The 19,051-nt window shown below is 39.0% G+C and overlaps 1 protein-coding gene across 12 annotated transcripts in view; it reads right to left on the bottom strand.

Moving 5' to 3' along the window:
- The window catches only part of YAP1 (Yes1 associated transcriptional regulator), a 125,114-nt gene that overhangs the window by 54,677 nt on the left and 51,386 nt on the right, over window positions 1–19,051 (bottom strand). For all 12 annotated transcript variants that reach the window (XM_054438091.2, XM_054438095.2, XM_054438093.2 and 9 more), the window contains exon 3: window positions 15,770–15,885. In XM_054438091.2, coding sequence (XP_054294066.1) covers window positions 15,770–15,885 — 116 coding nt within the window. The remainder of the gene's footprint in view (window positions 1–15,769; window positions 15,886–19,051) is intronic.

Here is a 19,051-nt window from a genome sequence, read left to right as displayed (position 1 = left end):
AGAGGACCAACCTCCCCTTGTCGCCTGCCCCACAATTTGGGAATAAAGAAGTCACCCAGGACACTTAAGTTTACTAAACACACCCTGATGAGTGGTACAAAGTACAGGATTATCAAGTAGTTTCCTTAGAAAGTAACAAGAGTAGCTGGAAAAGTAGATTCAATGACCTTTTAAAGGAACATTCTGCCTGGTGCTTGTTTTGAAATTCTGGTCTCATGTATTTACAATGATTCACAAACTGTTCTTACTACATACAAGGCACTTTTCCTAAGTTCTTTGCAAGCAAATATTAAGTCACTTAACAACCCTATGATGGAAGTACTATTATTATACCCACTTTACAGATGAGGAATCTAAGGCAAAGAAAAGTTAGCTTGTCCAGGATCATTCAGCCCAACCTAGTAAGTGGCAGAGCGAGATTCAAACCTTGACAGTTGAGCTCTCCAGAAATCATGCTCTTGAATACTACACCACAAGTATGACAAACAGTAATCATATTTTCTTTTAATCCTCTTTTCTTGGAACTTTCATGAAATCCCATGGCTTGCCATATTCACGTAAATGACTCCCATATCTTTAATGCCTCTCACAGGGTCAATACTAGTCTTTCTCTTCCAACTGGACATTTAACACCTCACAAGATATGTTCCCATATTTTGAGTGGGGTTTACTTTAAAATGCCATTTCCATTTGTCCCTCAAATAAAACTTTCACAAAAACTTTTTTTTTTTTTTTTTTTGAGACCAAGTCTCACTCTGTCGCCAGGCCAGAGTGCCATAGCGCAATCTTGGTTCACTGCAACCTCCACCTGCCGGGTTCAAGCGATTCTCCTGCCTCAGCCTCCTGAGTAGCTGGGACTACAGGTGCCCGCCACCACGCCCAGCTAATTTTTGTATTTTTAGTAAAGATGGGGTTTCACTGTGTTGGCCAGGCTGGTCTCGATCTCTTGACCTTGAAACTTTCACATAAACTTTCACATTTCCATGACAAAGTTTTAGTAGTAACTTCCAAATTGGTCTTATTCAACTCCAACATTAAACTTTGTATGTACCACAGCCACACGATCATCTTACCTCACCTCCTCTAAGGAGGAAGTCCTCTGACTCAAGGCTCAGCTCCCTAAAGGAAAATTCTCAAATTTTTAGCGGGTTATTCTCTATAGTCAGGCATTATATAGCACTGCTTTGGTACTGAAAGCATCCAACATGCCAGGCTCTATCTACTCCTCCACATCATTTCACATCCCTCCTCATTCAATCTTCTTTCAGTTCCTCAAACATCTCCTCTCCCAGCTCCAGGACCTTCACAACTGCAGTTGCTCCCTGCAGGAACTCTTCTCTCCACCTTCTTTGCTTAGCTAACTCCCTCTCATCCCTTCCCACTCTGAATGTCACTTCTTCCTAATAACTTGTCTACATACAGTTTCTTCTCCTACTTCATCAACTGCTTTCTCTCTGGTAACATGATTCTATCACTTTAGTAATTCATTCAGTCCTCCCAGCCGCATGGCTTGTTCACTCCTGTCTTTCCAGTACCTAGCAGTGTCATGCACTTTCCACCTCCATACATTCTCAGTATGTCCACCCCAAAGCCTGTGTCCTCCCAGCCTCCATTGCTTTCAACCCACAAAAATTCTACTCTTTTTTTTTTTTTTTTGAGACAGAGTCTTACTCTGTTGCCCAGCCTGGAGTGCAATGGTGTGATCTCAGCTCACTGCAACCTCCGCCTCCTGGGTTCAAGTGATTCTCCTGCCTCAGCCTCCTGAGTAGCTGGGATTACAGGCGTGCACCACCACACCCGGCTAACTTTTGTTATTTTTAGTAGAGACGAGGTTTCACCATGTTGGCCAGGCTGGTCTCAAACTCCTGACCTCAAGATCCACCCACATTGGCCTCCCAAAGTACTGGGATTACAGGTGTGAGCCACAGTGCCCGACCCAATTCTACTCTATTCTTATGCCATATCTTTGTGAAGCTTTTCTCCAATCTGTCCCACTAGTAAGACTCTTCCCCACGTATAAATTTAAATTGCACCTGTTCTGATTTCTTGAATACAGTATGCATTGTTTTGTGTTCATCACTCTTCTACACTGAGTTTAACTATAAGCTATGTGGAATTATGAGAAAAACTTATCACTCTGCCCTAGACTATAGGGAAAAAGTTCTCCATTTTTTATGAGTGGGAATGTACAGTTTTGCAACATTGCTCAGGACAAAGATAACAACATTTATTAGAAACCACTGCCTTGTTAGTAGTTTGTGATACTTTGGTCTGTAATCTGTGCAGACTTTTGGCTTTCAAAATAAACAAGAACTAAAATGTATCACCACTGATTCTTCTTTAGTTTTTTTTAAAAAGGAGTCTTCCATAAACATAAATATCTGAAATTCATATGCTTGACCATATATGCCTTAAACAAGCCCTAATCAAGTTCTGCCCACACTACTAAGATTTTTAGGCAGACGCAATGGAAAAAGTTATATACAAATTTGCTGCATAATGACATTTCAGTCAATGATGGATCACATATAGAATGGTGATCCCAGAAATTTATAATAGAGCTAAAAAATTCCTGTCACCTAGAGATGTCGTGGCTGTCATAAGGTAATGTTATAGTGCAATGCATTACCTCTTCTATGTTTAGATATATTTAGATACACATGTACTTACCATTGTGTTACAACTGCCTACAGTCTTCAGTACAGTAACATGCTGTCCAGGTTTGTAGCCTAGGAGCGAGAAGCTATATCATTGAGTCTAGGTGTATAATAGGCTACACCATCTAGGTTTGTGTAAGCCTACTCTATGGTGTTTATACAATTATGAAATCACCCAGCAACCCATTTCTCAGAACTTATCCAAGTCATTAAGCAATACATGACTATATTATTATCACTAACTTATTTTGTGACTTCGATAAGCTGAATATGGGAAAATAAACACATTTACTGAAGAAAAGGCAGTCTATACATCAAGTTTTGGTAAAAGAAAGAAATTTTTTTTTGAGACGAGGTCTCGCTCTGTCACCCAGGCTGGAGTGCAGTAGCGTGATCTTAGCTCACTGCAGCCTCCACCTCCCAGGTTCAAGCAATTCTCCCACCTCAGCCTCCCGAGTAGCTGGGATTACAGGGATGTACCACCGTGCCCGGCTAATTTTTGTATTTTCAGTAGAGATGGGGTTTCACCATGTTGGTCAGGCTGGTCTCAAATCCTGACCTCAGGTGATCTGTCCACCTTGGCCTCCCAAACTAACGATACTATAAACATATTGATGAAAATAAGCTTTGGACAAACAAATGTAAGAGTGGTTGGTGGCTAATCCATCCTGCCCACCCCATCCTGAGTTCAGGTTCACCCGTGTCCTATAGGTAGTTAGAAGATTCTTCTGCCAAACTACTAGAACATGCTGATGAATCCAAGCCCCTTCTGGATTACAATGGGCAGTGTGGTAGAATAAGATGAAACTCTGGACCATACATATGAAGGCTTAGATTGGAATTCTGGCACTACTACTTACCTGCATTCTACGCACCAGCATACTGGTGCCCCAACCACTAGGTTCATGTCCTCTTTATAGCAGATGCCTCCCTGTACCCCAATCATTTGCCTGCATCCTTCTCTTCTCAACGGACTCTAAGTTCTCGAAGTAGAGACACTGACTTTTTTGTCTTTGTATCCCCAGGACTTAGCACTGCCACCAAATACAACCAAAGTTTGCTGAGCTGACATGATTAAGAGCCTATCTGTGGAAAAATATGATCGGTCTTTGTGAAGTTGCAATCTCTCAGAGACTTAGTTTGTACCTTTACAAATAATAGATTTTTTTTTTGAGATGGAGTCTCGCTCTGTCACCAGGCTGGAGTGCAGTGGCGCAATCTCGGCGCAATCTCAGCTCACTGCAACTTCCGCCTCCCGGGTTCAAGCGATTCTCCTGTCTCAGCTTCCCGAGTAGCTGGGATTATAGGTGTGCGCCACCACGCCCAGCTGATTTTTGTATTTTAAGTAGAGACAGGGTTTCACCATGTTGACCAGGATGGTCTCGATCTGTTGACCTCATGATCTGCCCGCCTTGGCCTCCCAAAGTGCTGGGAGTGGCGTGATCAGCCACCGCACCCGGCCTGTAAATAATAGATTTAAGGAAAGTAGATAATATTTATTTTGCAGGGTTTTTATATTAAATAAGAGCTCATGAAATGATGGAACCACTCATTTGTATTTAGGTACTCAGTAAAGGTTTCATTCCAGCCTAAAATAGGAATGATAAAATAATCTCTAATGATATTTCTATGGATTTAAGTTGAAGCCATTCAACAGTATTCTATTTGTGCACTCCTTTAACCAGCAGTATCAGTATCACCAGAAAATTGTTAGAAATGCAGAATCTCAGGTCCCAATCCTACTAAATCAGACCCACTGAATAAGAACTGCATTTGAACAAATCCCGAGGCAATTCCTTGACACATTACAAATTAAGAAGCACTACTCTAGAATACTAAAGACTAACAAGGATCGCTTGTTCGATTAAACCTTTTCTAGAGCTACCATTAACTCAAACTTTAACAATACAGCAAAGTGCTATTCACTGGGTTACTTGATTAAAAAATCTTCGATACATTATAAATAAAAGTCATATGACTTTAGTTTCATATTCAACTCCAGAAAGACAGTATAGTTTAGAGACTATAAAGGGTTTAGATTCAGACAGACCTGGGCTCAAATCTTGGATCCAATATTTATTAGCCTTCTAACCTTGGGTAAATTCCTTTACCTGCTTGATGCTGACTTTATAAAACAGAGATGAACACTCAATAGATCGTTGAGAGAATTAAAAAATGTGTTTGACACAGGTCATGGCTCACAGTAGGTGCTTAAATGTCAGTTCCCTACTCTTAGAATAGTTCTACCATTTTGTTGCAATAATATATTAAATTTATTAAAAATTCATGTATACTATACCTAAAGAAGTAGCTTTAAATATATGAAAATGAGATATTTGGATTTCAAAATTCAAATGATCAGATAATAAAAATAGGGAAAACCATAGCGGAAGACCCCTAAAGGAGATTTTTAATGGTATCCCAACATTTTCAGGACAAGGCTCAAACTTCTTAGCTTATGACACAAAGCCATTCTGAGGTGGTCTTCAGTCTCATTGCTCACCATCTTACCACTAGCGATATGGTATTAGAGGTTCTAGGGCTTAGTAATTGCCCACCTACTAGCTACTTTTATCTTCCCTTTTCTTCTAACTTAACTTCCCACTCGTCCACTAATACTCAAGTCCTCAACCCAATCACTTTCATCACCACCACCTTTGGTCATCCTCTCCCTGGGTTACTGCAACTGCCCTCCAAGTAATCTCCCTATTTTTTAAAAAGTTACTGATACCATGTCACTCCTCTGTTCAAAACCTACAAGCACCTCTGTAATGTAGCCCCATTCTGCCTTTTATAGACTCTGTTCATGCTGCAGTGGCCTTTTTGCTGTTCCCCAAACATGTCTCAGGGCCTCTGAACTGGTTGTTGTGTTATGCATGGAGCATTCTCTCCCTTCCCCAGATATTCACATGGCTCTCACTCTCAGTTCATTCAGATCTCTGCTCAAAAGACGTCAATTACAGAGGCCTGCATTGGAGAAGGTAATCTAAGCTATCATATCTCCCTCTATCCCCAGCCAATCACTCTGACCATAACTGGTCTATTTTTCTTTCTTCCACTTTTAATGTCTGACTCATTGTATATCCGTTCTCATAACTTAGAACCATGCCTGGCACACAGTTTGTATTCAATATTTGGATAACGAAATCAATGAACCTCCCTAAAAAAGTCTTGGCAGAGTGTGGTGGCTCACACATGTAATCCCCAGAAAAGCTGCCAAAAAGCTGGGACTACAGGCATACACTACCATGCCCACCTTTTGTCTCTACCAAAAAAAAAAAAAAAAAAAAAGAGCTGGGCATGGTGGTGTATGCCTGTAGTCCCAGCTACTTGGGAGGCTGAGGCATAAGAATCACTTGAGCCCATGAAGTTGAAGCTGCAATGAGCTGTGATCGTGCCACTGCCCTCCAGCCTGGGTGATGGAGCAACACCCTGTGTCCAAAAAAAAAAAAAAAAAGTCTTCACTGTTCTTCCTTTCCACTACTGACTCATGTGTTCCTCTCTCTCTACTTTCTCAGCACTCAGTGCATACATCTGCCACAACTTTTTCTTTTTTTCAGAAGAAGTTCTGCTCTTGTCACCCAGGCTGGGGTACAGTGACACAATCTCAGCTCACTGCAACCTCTGCCTCCCAGGTTCAAGCAATCTCAGCCTCCCGAGCAGCTGGGATTATAGGCAAATGCCACCACATCCAGGTAACTTTTTGTGTTTTTAGTAGAGATGGGGTTTCACCACGTTGGCCGAGCTGGTCTTGAACTCCTAACCTCAGGTGATCCACCTGCCTCGATCTCCCAAAGTGCTGGGATTACAAGTGTGAGCCACCACGCCCGGCCCTGCCATAACATTTTTTATGGTAATATAGAAAAAGTCTGTCTTAGCTTGATTCTGCAATCACAGGGCATAGTATAAAGCAGGGCATTTGATATTTGTAGAATTAATGATTTAAGAAGGGAAAAATACAATTATCTCAAGGTAAAACTATGAAACTGTTTAAAAAATCATTTTCCTGTTTGTCAGGTTATAGCTGTAAGAACTTTCTAGAAGAAAAGGTCAAGTATAAGCTCAGTGAGCCTACTAATATGCAACTCTTCAGACTTTCTTCAGTGCCACTTAAGTCTTTTCGATTTTAGCTCAATGAAATGGCTTAGAGTTAGTTTACTAAGTTTATTTATTAAAGATTAGCTTTCTGCAAAGTTTTACTGAAGGAAAAACAAATAGCACACTTAGACTTCAGACTGCTCAAATAAATACCTTTCATTAAGATTTTAACCTAAAGAAAGTTTTACCACTTCCTTACCTTACTAACATTAAAAGAAAACCTTATTTTGGAAAACTGTGACTACTGTTGCAAGATTTATTCTATTTCACTTATGCTGCCTATATATGGTAGTCTATGAATATCATTTTTAAAGAATTAGCATCTTAATCTTTCACACAAATATTCCTCCTATGAGTCATAAAATTATTGTAGCAATAGAGTAACCAGAAGGATTTAGAAATCAGTGGGAAAGACAAAAATAATATTCCAACACTTATCAAGAGAATAAAACAGGCATTTGAGCTGGTTCTTAAATGGAAATAATTTAATCTTTCTCATTCTCTCTACTCCAAAGCTGAGCAGTTTCCAAAAATCTACAAATAATCACTGAAGAAAAGCTGAACACAAATACTTCTATTTTTATGCCCCAATATGTAATAAGTCATTTATTAAGAGAGCTGGTAGAAATGATACTCATGGATCTAAATTTTTTTTTTTTTTTTTTTGAGACAGAGTCTGGCTGTCTCCCAGGCTGAAGTGCAGTGGTACAATCTCGGCTCACTGCGACCTCTGCCTCCCAAGTTCAAACAATTCTCCTGTCTCAGCCTCCTGAGTAGCTGGGATTACAGGTACCCACCATCATACCTGGCTAATTTTTGTATTTTTAGTAGAGACAGGGTTTCACCAAGTTGGCCAGGCTGGTCTTGAACTCCTGACCTCAGGTGATGTGCCCACCTCGGCCTCCCAAAGTACTGGGATTATAGGTGTGAGCTACCGCACCCGGCCTACCTTAAAATCTTAACAACATTCAAAATGTAAACAAACTTTACTATCCCAAATTATTACTTCAAAGGCTTCTAGTAAATTTTTAAAAATATTTGATATCTGTGCTCTAAGATCAGGTCAAGAGCACTCAACAGTCTTGAGTTTCTATATGTTTCCCCCTTTTTAGAAGATAATCTCTAAAGTAAAGCAAAGAGGACAGGAAAGAATTACTTTATCTGGAATAATCAAGCATGTAACTAAGTATATAAAACACAGTACTCCTCAACGCATTTGAGATTTAGATAGTTATTGTGGATAATCATGATACTCAAACTGAAATAATCTTTTAAAAATATGTGGCACTATTAGAAAAAAATACTGATCTGCAGCTACTGAAAAACAAAGTAACTATATACCCACATCTCAGCATAATGAATGTGGGTTTCTTTAAAGAAAGAATGAAGAAATTAATACTTTAAAAATCATGACTGGAATTAAACAACGTCAGAGTGATTCCCAGTGCAGACGAAGTGAAAGGCTCGCACCATCAGAGTAAAATCAAAGCCATTAGTTGCCTTGACACGAGTGGCATCTTCATTATGCAGCTAAGTCAAGAGCGATGATTAGAAAGTGCCATTTATCAGCCATCACTGGGTTTAACAAAGACTTCAGAAGAACTCCCATACTAGAGTAGATACAATAATTACAAGCTAATGCCATTTGCAACTTGGATATTATAACTGAATTACTTTTTCTATTTCAAAAAGAAAAAATTTAAGTCTTCATATTCCATATTGGCATATTTTATTAAAATGAAATGGACTGGCCATAGTTTTAAGTAAGAAAAATGGTGGTTGTTTCTATATTATCATTTTTCAGGAACTTCATCATCAAATAAATCAAGCCACAAGCTAGATAAAACAAACCAAGCTTCTTAAGGACTGGCTATATTGATTCCGGATTATTATGCTTTTCCTGGTACTATTTTTCCATTTTATAGGGCCATTTCTCTTAATTTACCTGAACTTCTAGATGGGAAAAAGAAAACTGCAATTTTGTTCAAAAAAAATAAGTGTTTTTATTTAAAAAGTTTTTTAAAAAGGTATTTGGAATACAAGCCTGAGAATAACTAGTCAAATACACTGTCTCTTCATTGCTCTGACTTTGGGCTTTATTTGTTATAGTTCACTGCTATTAGGTTTCCCGTTAGTATAGTCTTTTCCCATATATTGTGACTTCAGACTGACAATTTCCATCTTATAATAATCTAGAACTTTTAGAAGAATCAGGAACCAACTGCTTGGAAGAGCCAATGACCTCAATTTGATGATAAAAAGCCTACAGAGATAAACATAACTTCAAAGATAGTGTGGTAACAGATTTTTAACAAAGTAACAGTGGCTACCAGGTATTACAAACTGATTAAATTGTAAAATATCAGATCACATTTATTTTATCACATTTATACCAGGCACTGTACACTATTAATAATACATTTTAACTATGTGATATGGATTCTGTCATTTAATGCTCGCAACAGCCCTATGAGTTATTATCTCATTTCTCTAAGTGAAGAATACAGGTAGATACAGTAACTTGTCCAAGATTTCATGGACAATAAATGATGCCTGGGATTCAAATCAGGTCCATGGGATTTCAAGAGCCCTTGGTCTTAACCCTTAATGTAAACTGTCTCTCAGTTTCAAAGGTGAAAAGTAAAACTTTAAAGTTTCTGAATTACAGCACATAAAGCAGGAATTACCAACACCTCAACCCTGTCAGCTCTGCAACTTCTCACATCTTTACACTCTCTGTGCTTTTTAAAGTTAAAACCTAAATCAACGTGTAATTTACCCATCATTTTTATATTTCACATCTATTTTCTAGCTCTCTCATTTTTCTTGGTAACAATCTCTCATTTGATCTTCAGTGCTGAGAGATATTACACAGGCAGGCAGGAGAACACAAGAGGCAAACCTTAAGGCAGCTCTATACTACTCACTTTGCTTGCTTCTGAACATTTTTCCCCACTTCAAGGAAGGTGCTTAGCACATTCCTCTAACATATATCACCTTCATGATCAAGAGGGCATTTTCTCCACCCATCTTGAGGTATTTCCCAGGAATTCCTCACAGTTTTTCATAATAGAGAAATCTGAAAGTGCTACATTGGTAGAGTTGGGAACTGTCAAATAAAGTCCAATAATTTCTAACTTTAAAGCATATAAATAATGAATTCTCTAAAATGTACCTGTAATAAGACATTTGGGCTTTGGGTTGTCATCAAATGTACATTTCTCAAAAGCAGATAAATGGACTGATTCTGCTTAATATAAATCAAGACATAACTTTTATTGATCCTAGTCATTTGGCATACAGTTATTTCTGGATTATCACAGAATATACTTTGACTTTACTGTCCCTTGAAGATTCAGCAATCTTGTGGATCAGTGTTAACAAGTACACTATTTAAAAATTTAATATATATCATACACATAGAGCTACGGAAGTATCACTTTTCACTCCCCAGGGCTTTCTTTTCTAATGTTGAACGCAAAAATCATGAAATGTTTACCTAATTCTCAATATGTGGAGAAAAACTACGGATCCTAAGCAGGCATCAAAAGGCTATTATATATAATAACTAATTTATATTATAACTTTTTTTTTGAGACAGGGTCTCACTCTGTTGTCCAGGCTGGAATGCAGTGGTGCGAATATGGCTCACTACAGCCTTGACCTCGTGGGCTCAAGCTATCCTCCCAATCTCAGTCATCCAAGCTGCTGGCACCACAGGCGTGTGGCCACCATGCCTGGCTAACTTTTTTTTTTATTTTTAATACAGATGGGGTCTCCCTATGTTGCCCAGGCTGGTCTTGAACTCCTAGGCTCAAGCAATCCTCCCACTTTGGCCTCTCAAAGTGCTCGGATTATAGGCATGAACGACCACGCCCAGCCTTATAAATTATGACTTTTTTTTTTGAGATGGAGTCTCGCTCTGTCGCCAGGCTGGAGTGCAGTGGCACAATCTCAGCTCATTGCAACCTCCGCCTCCTGGGTTCAAGTGATTATCCTGCCTCAGCCTCCAGAGTCGCTGAGACTACAGGCGTGCACCACCACGCTCAGCTAATTTTTAAATCTTTAGTGGAGATGGGGTTTCACCATGTTGGCCAGGGTGGTCTCAATCTCTTGACCTCATGATCCACCCACCTTGGCCTCCCAAAGTTCTGGGATTACAGGCGTGAGCCACTGCACCCAGCTATAAATTATAACTTTCAAAGGACAATCACCTCAAGTAATTTAATAGACTAGATTTTATTTATACATATATTTATATATTGAATATTTTAATATAGAATAAAGTAAAATACAACCATTATCTTAATACATTATTCCATTTCCTCTTATTTTTCCATTTTCCTCTTCTTCACCTCTCAAATTCTTTCACAAAGCTTGCTGTCATTTACCCTGCCACTTAAATGGCACAGTTAAAGAATATAAATTAATCTTCTTCCAAGGATGTACTGAGTGTTGCCTCTAGAACCTTTTCCAGGTGCACCTTTGTTTTGGGTGATTCTCAGTTATAGATATTTGGAAATTTGCCCAATCACAAACCACTGGTCTCTAGTCTATACATAATATCCACCATTTCAACCTCATATTTTGAAAAAGGACTTATAAAAGCATAATTATACTGATCATTTTTACTAAAGCAAATTAGAAAACAAAATAGGGTTTCATAAAATCTAAAGAATTGGAAAGAATCTTAAAAGATCTTTCAGCCTAGTCAACCATGAAAATTATGTAGAAAACAGGTTTGGGGACTCTAGAAGAAATTACAGTATCTTAAGGAAAGCAGTCAGATGAGGAACAAGATCTCAGAGCAGAACATGAAGCTGGACTCAATTATGAATGACGAGAATTCTTTTTCAAAAAAAAGCAAAGAGAGGAAGTCCTTATTAAATAATGAGTAATAAAAATGTAAATCAAGTTGCACTTAGCATGATTAACCCAGTAGAGTGCTTCAAAAGCACGATGTAGCTTTCTCTTTTATGTGAAGGCTTCGGGTTAGCAGACTCAGAAGACACTCCCTTCAGGGTGAAACTTTTCTGTAGGTACCCTGCTTCACGGAAGCCATTTTCTGCTTTGTTACATTAAATACCCTCAAAATTTACTTAAATGCTCTCACAGTTGTCCTTGTTCACTGTCTCTAAGATTTCAAAAACTCCTTAAAAGATCATTTTTCCAAGTAGAGAAGAGCATCCTTTTGCTTATTGAAACCTTATTAACATGTCAACATGATGTTATGGCTATTTTATGTGAACATGAGGTATATCAAGATTACAGTGACATTCATTCCAAAACATGTCAAAACCATGGGCTTCCACTGAAATGGAAGAAAAGACAACAAACAAGTGCATGTAATTTAGAGGAAAAAGAGGCATGTGCTGTAAAGATATTATCAGTACCCTCAGCACTTGACCAGCAGGCCTCCATATGACCAAACTCAGAATAATCCAGATATAAACTTGTCTGATACTGGGAATTCATATATATTTAAGATAACACTTCACTCTTATTTTGAAAGTTTTGACTGACTCCTCGAATCAATGTTGTTGCTGATGTTTTAAAAAGCCTTTGGTTTTGGACCCGTCAGCTAGTCTCTTCCCTTCCCCATCATACTGTCTGACTGTCCCCATAAAAAGCAATAACCTCGAGTGTTCTCTTTGAATATTCTCTTGTCTTGAGGGAACAGTATTTTATTTGCAACAAGGCCTCCTTAAGCAAACATCATCTCCACACCCACCACCTTCTGGAGAAGCAGTTCCCCAATATTATCTACTATTAACAGTATTTAAAAATAGCGCCTCCAGGACGTTCGTTAGTGGTTCCTTGTCGCTTCTGCTTTATCGGAGGCTTCGCTCTGTCAGTTATCCTATCCCTGGTTAACGTACAGTAAAGAACATGGGATCTTAAATGAGACAGTGCAAAATGGACCTTCACTGAATGCCTGGCATATAAATAAGAATTATTAGTATACTATTATTACTGTTAAATACCTTCTAGCACCCTGTAAACATGCTCAAGCCTCTTCAGAGGTGGCTTTTCCCATTTCTGTTCCTCCTTCCAACTCTCTCCTCACAACCCTCTCCTTTATGCCTTCTCCCCCTCACTCCTAACCGTCCAGTCACGCTTTTTGAAACTGTGTCAAAGTCACCTCTTTACTACATATAGCTCTATTATTTAGACATGTATATGCATACTAATTTTTATGTAATATATTAAAACATTTCATATTTTACAAACAAGACAAAAATTTTTGTTGTTGTTGTTAAGATGGGGGTCCCACTCTATCACCCAGGCTGGAGTATGGTGGTGCAATCACAGGTCACTGTAGCCTCAATTTCCCAGGCTCAAGCCATCCTCCCACCTCAGCCTCCTGAGAACTGGGTGAGACTTCACTTATGCACCACCATGACAGACTAATTTTTTTTTATAGAGACAAGGTATCACCATGTTTCCCAGGCGGGTCTCAAACTCCTGGGCTCAAGTGATCCTCCCACCTTGGTCTCCCAAAGTGCTGAAATTATAGGTGTGAGCCACTGTACCTGCCCAGGACATACAGCTGAAATAAAACATCCACAATTATTTTCAAACCCACTAAACCGGCTGGACATGGTGGCTCATGCCTGTAATTCCAGCACTTTGGGAGGCCGAAGACAGGCGGATTACCTGAGGTTGGGAGTTCAAGATCAGCCTGACCAACATGGAGAAACCCCGTCTCTGCTAAAAATACAAAATTAGCCATGCGTGGTGGCGCATTCCTATAATCCCAGCTACTCAGGAGGCTGAGGCAGGAGAATCACTTGAACTGGGGAGGCGGAGGTTGTGGTGAGCTGAGATCGTGCCATTGCACTCCAGCCTGGGCTACAAGAGCAAAACTCCATCTAAAAAAGAAAAACAAAAAAACCCACTAAAACCAAGTTGATACATACCTTTGATTTAAAGCATAAATTTCAGCCGAAATACTCCCATTTCTCTAGACCATTACCATTAGAAAACATAATAGGACACAACCAAACCAATGTTCTAAAAGAATTACAATCAACCTTGTTAGACACAAAATACTTACTCTTCCAAAATAAAGTTTAAATTAATGTTATTTGTCATTAACTGCCTAGATAATTTTTAGATGGAGCATGACAAAATGAATAATGTGAATCATCTTGTTTAACCATAAATACAGGGCAGATTTCACAACTTTATTTGAAAATTTGGTAATTAAAACAACATAATAGTTGCCAAGTAAAAATATTAATATTTGTACAATTTTTGTCTTAAAATTTTTTTAATTAGGGGCCGGGCACGGTGGCTCACGCCTGTAATCCCAGCACTTCGGGAGGCCAAGGTGGGCGGATCACAAGGTCAGGAGTTTGAGACCAGCCTGGCCAACATATGTCTCTACTACAAATACAAAAATTAGCTGGGTGTGGAGGCAGGCGCCTGTAGTACCAGCTACTTGGGAGGCTGAGGCGAGAATCACTTGAACCCGGGAGGCAGAGGTTGCAGTGAGCTGAGACCATGCCATTGCACTCCAGCCTGGGTGACAGAGTGAGACTCCGTCTGAAAAAAAAATTTTTACTTAAGTGTCACATATAAAAGAGATTCTGAGAATGTATTCGTATTATAATGAGTTAAATTTAGATTTAAGGAATTTTTCTTCAGAATTTAAAGTCTATGTCAAGAAAAGCCCAATCACAAGTGTTGCCATTTTCTTTGTTTTCCACTCTTAACTCTTTAGAACTCAAATGTTCAACCCACCAAAAGCAAGAGCAGAGGTATGTAACAGCAGAAACATTCCAGCATGAGGGGCAGAAGGACATTTCAAGTTCTGTGAACTCGCCTAGTCAAGGAACCCTCCTGTCAACTAATGGTACCACCCTTCCCACCCAACCACAACAGTCCCTTGCCAAAGACTGCTGTTTAAGAAATCTACTGTGTAGCTACTAAATATGCTTGTTATCTAGGGAAACTGCATGGGCGGTGGAGAAAGCCATCAAGTCTACTAGAGCTGCCACATACTATTGTTGCCATCTGTCTCCTGAACCTGGGCACTCAGCAGTGGGGTAAAGTGTGGGGGCCAGGGGAGTGGTCAGAAATCTAGCCCAAATGCTCCAATCTCTGATGCCAGGCCCAGTGTTACATCTTCCCAGAGGAAGGGCACCTTTTCCTAATATGTACAAAGGTACATAACGGGCTAACTGTGGCCTTGAACCCACCTAACAAACGAGAAAGAGGCCAGACAGTATCTGATAAGGAAGATGAAGGAGCTAAACTTTCACTTAGTACCTACTCTGTAATTACCAGAGGCTTCATATAAATTGTATTATTTCCTTTCATATCCTCCCTTCTATCATAAGGGGCACTGTTACTCCCCATTATGTAGATGAGAAAAACTGCAGATTCAAGTAAATTGCCAAATTAGAGGTAGAAAAAAGATTTATACTCAGGTTTATCTTCTATTAAAAAAGGTGAAGATGCGTTTAATAATCCATGCTCGCCCTAGGAATAAGAAATATTCTTTTGGGTTTACAAAAGTTACTGCCTTCCAGATATTTTCAGAGTAGAATGAATAACCACATTAAAAGTTGGGTTAAGAACATCATAGCAAAATAAATAAATAAATAAATAAATAGAAAATAAGAACACTATAGCTTGGCTTTCCATCCAAACCACAAAGGGAAGAGGGTAACTTCAACTCAAATACCTGAGACACAAGAAAGCAGCAGAATAAAACCAAATACGTCAAAATTAACAGAACTAAAAATTTGAGATACTCGCTTCAGAACCAAATCTTAAAGAACCATTGGCTTTCAGTTATTGGCCCCCTTATGCGTTAACGACTATACAAGGCAATAATATAGCTTATGTTATTTTAAAATAGACTATGTCTTCTGTATGAAACTGGAGAGACAATAAACATCATCCATGTCCCAGTTTCTGTAAACGAGTAATGACTATTTTCCACATCAACTTTTACCAATGCATAAGCATTACTCCATGTGCTGTAATTACAGTGTCTCACTCACCTGAAGCCGAGTTCATCATATTCTGCTGCACTGGTGGACTGGTGGGGGCTGTAACGTTCATCTGGGACAGCATGGCCTTCCTGGGGTCCTGCCATGTTGTTGTCTGATCGATGTGACTAAGACAAAACAAACCACTGCATTAGGAAACAAACACCAGGTTCCAAAAACAATTCTTATCTTGTGGGCTCATAATCAAAGGGTGCCAAGCCAGCTCTGTAAAAGCATTAAGTCATGGCATCTCACTGCTCCCACCAGCCTCCCTCTGCAACAGACATTTTTCACCCTTAAATCACTCAACTTTCAACTCTTAGATCTTACAAGCAACATCTGAAAAAGTTATGCCTGGAATTTTAAGTGAAAGGAAATCATCTTCAACTAGTAAGATAATTATTACCCCTTCTAATGCAAAGATACAATGTAGTTTGTAAACTAAAAGAGTAACCATATGACTAAAACCCAAGATTCATAAGAAAATCATACACTTATTTTCTCCTAGAGATAAGAATGCCAAATTAACATAATTTTTAGGCCTAAAACGCCTTTTTAAGGTAAAACACCACAAAACCCCAAAAGTCGTCTTCTTATATACTCCAAAGCCAAAGCAGAACTTTAAACTTCATCTGTCAGTTTTCATTTTCCCCTGTGGCTCCTGAATAACATGTTCTTACACAAAGCCCTTTGATATTTGCTGAACATTTTCTACCTAATTGTTAACTTACTGAGAAATACATGTATACATATAGATTTCTTAATCTATAAAGTTGGGAATTACAACAGCTAAAGACCATGAAATGTAAGACTGCGGGGCATCTAGCACATTATCTGATATATAAACTTTCAATAAGTACTAAGTTTTCTTGTAGCAAAGTTTCATTGTTTCAATGAAAGAAAAACTAGATATATTATACAAATAAAACTACCTTAAAAAGTATCCTGCATTAATAGCCAGAAGTAATAAAAACCTTATATATAAACATCTCTTCAGTATCATTTATTACAGCAAGCATTTGAAAGCCAGTTAACATTCAATGATAGGGAATTGGTTAAATAAACATGGATATATATGATGGACTGTATGCAGCTGCTGAAAATGTTTTAGAAGAACATATAATATGAAAAAATATTAATAATACAGTTTTTAAAAATAGGTTATAAAACAGTATGTATTGGACAAGGCTAATTGTTTAGTGTGTGTATGTGTCTGTGTGTGTGTAGTGAAAGTACATAGAAAGACTCTGGGAGGCCGAGGCGGGCAGATCACAAGGTCAGGAGATCAAGACCATCCTGGCTAACATGGTGAAACCCCATCTCTACTAAAAATACAAAAAACTTAGCTGGGCGTGGTGGCGGGCACCTGTAGTCCCAGCTACTCAGGAAGCTGAGGCAGGAGAATGGCGTGAACCCAGGAGACGGAGCTTGCAGTGAACTGAGATCGGGCCACTGCACTACAGCCTGGACAACAGAGCTAGACTCCATCTCAAAAAAAAAAAAAAAAAAAGTATATAGAAAGAATTAACATAAAATGTTTTAACAGTGTTTATTTCTGGATGGCCAAATCAGTTTTTTTTTTTGTTTTTTGTAGCTGTTTTAAGTTTCAAATCTGAGTTCTCTCTTCTTTAATCATCCTATTGATAACCATGTAAATGGCAAAGAAATGACACTTTATGCCATTAACTATCCTGAAATGGATCCAGACTGCTATCTCATCAATAATTATATCTTATCACTAACACACTAAGAAAGAATCACAAGCTCTAGCTAGAATGGGACTTATATATTATTTATTGGAGATGGGAGAAGAATTTTTTTTTTTTTTTTAAAGATAGCCTCACTCCATCACCCAGGCTGGAATGCAGTGGTGTGATCTCGGCTCAGTACAACCTCCATCTCCTGGGTTCAAGCAATTCTCATGCCTCAGCCTTCCAAGTAGCTGTGATTATAGGTGTGTGCCACCACACTGGCTAACTTTTTTGTATTTTTAGTAGAGATGGAGTTTTACCATGTTGGCCAGGCTGGTCTTGAACTCCTGACCTAAAGTGATCTGCCCACCATGCTGGAATTATAGGTGTAAGCCACTGTGCCTGGCCTGGGAGAAAAAAAGATCTATGTCTCTTTAAGGAATAAAGATGCTATTGCCTAAATTTCCAACTATAAATACATGCACCCAGCCGGATGCAGTGGCTCACGCCTGTAATCCCAGCACTTTGGGAGGCTGAGGCGAGTGAAACACGAGGTCAGGAGTTCAAGACCAGCCTGGCCAATATGGTGAAACCCCGTCTCCACTAAAAATACAAAAATTACCCAGGCATGGTGGTGCGTGCCTATAATCCCAGCTTCTCAGGAGGCTGAAGCAGGAGAACTGCTTGAACACAAGAGGCAGAGGTTGCAGTGAATCAAGATTATGCCACTGCACTCCAGCCTGGATGACAGAGGGAGACTCTGTCTCGGGGAAAAAAAAAAAACAAACATGCACCCATTTAGACATCAAAGAAAATGTGGAATAAAATTAAATTTAGAATATTTTGTTTTCATTTATTCTGTAAGATTAAATTACGAAAAAGAAACGATGTTTTCTCAATTTGCAACAGTATACAGTTGGCCCATGAAAATGCAAGAGTTAGGGGCACCAACCCTCCCATGCAGTCAGAAATCCACATATAACTATTGATTCCCAAAACCTTAATTACTGACAGCCTACTGTTGACAGTCCATTATGTTGTATTTATATACTATATTCTTACAATAAAGTAAATTAGAGAAAAGAAAATGTTATTAAGAAAACCACAAAAGGCCAGGCATGGTGGCTCACACCTGTAATTCCAGCACATTGGGAGGCCGAAGCAGGTGAATTGAGCTCGGGAGTTTGAGATCAGCCTGGACAACACAGCAAAACCCATTTCTACACAAAATATAAAAAATTAGCCAGGCACATGGCGCACACCTGTGGTCCCAGATACTTGGGAGGCTGAGGTGGGAGGGCTGCTTGAGCCTAGGAGGTGGAGGTTACATAGTGGGCTGAGATCGTACCACTGCACTCCAGCCTGGGCAACACAGTGAGACGCTGTTTCAGAACCAAACAGAACAGAACAGAACAGAACACCATGAAGAGAAAATGCATTCACAGTACTGTATTGTATCTGTCAATAGCAATACCATTAAGTTTATATCCTTTGTTTACAAGATGAATCATTTGTCTGAAATGGTGACAATCACAGCTATTTATCAAGCAATTCATCTTTTTCTTCTAATGTCATGACTTTTCTCTGCTTCTCAGGGGTGTGT

Source organism: Pongo pygmaeus, chromosome 9 (assembly GCF_028885625.2).
Source record: "Pongo pygmaeus isolate AG05252 chromosome 9, NHGRI_mPonPyg2-v2.0_pri, whole genome shotgun sequence".
Lineage (NCBI taxonomy): Eukaryota > Metazoa > Chordata > Mammalia > Primates > Hominidae > Pongo > Pongo pygmaeus.
This window is presented reverse-complemented; position numbering and strand designations above follow the sequence as displayed.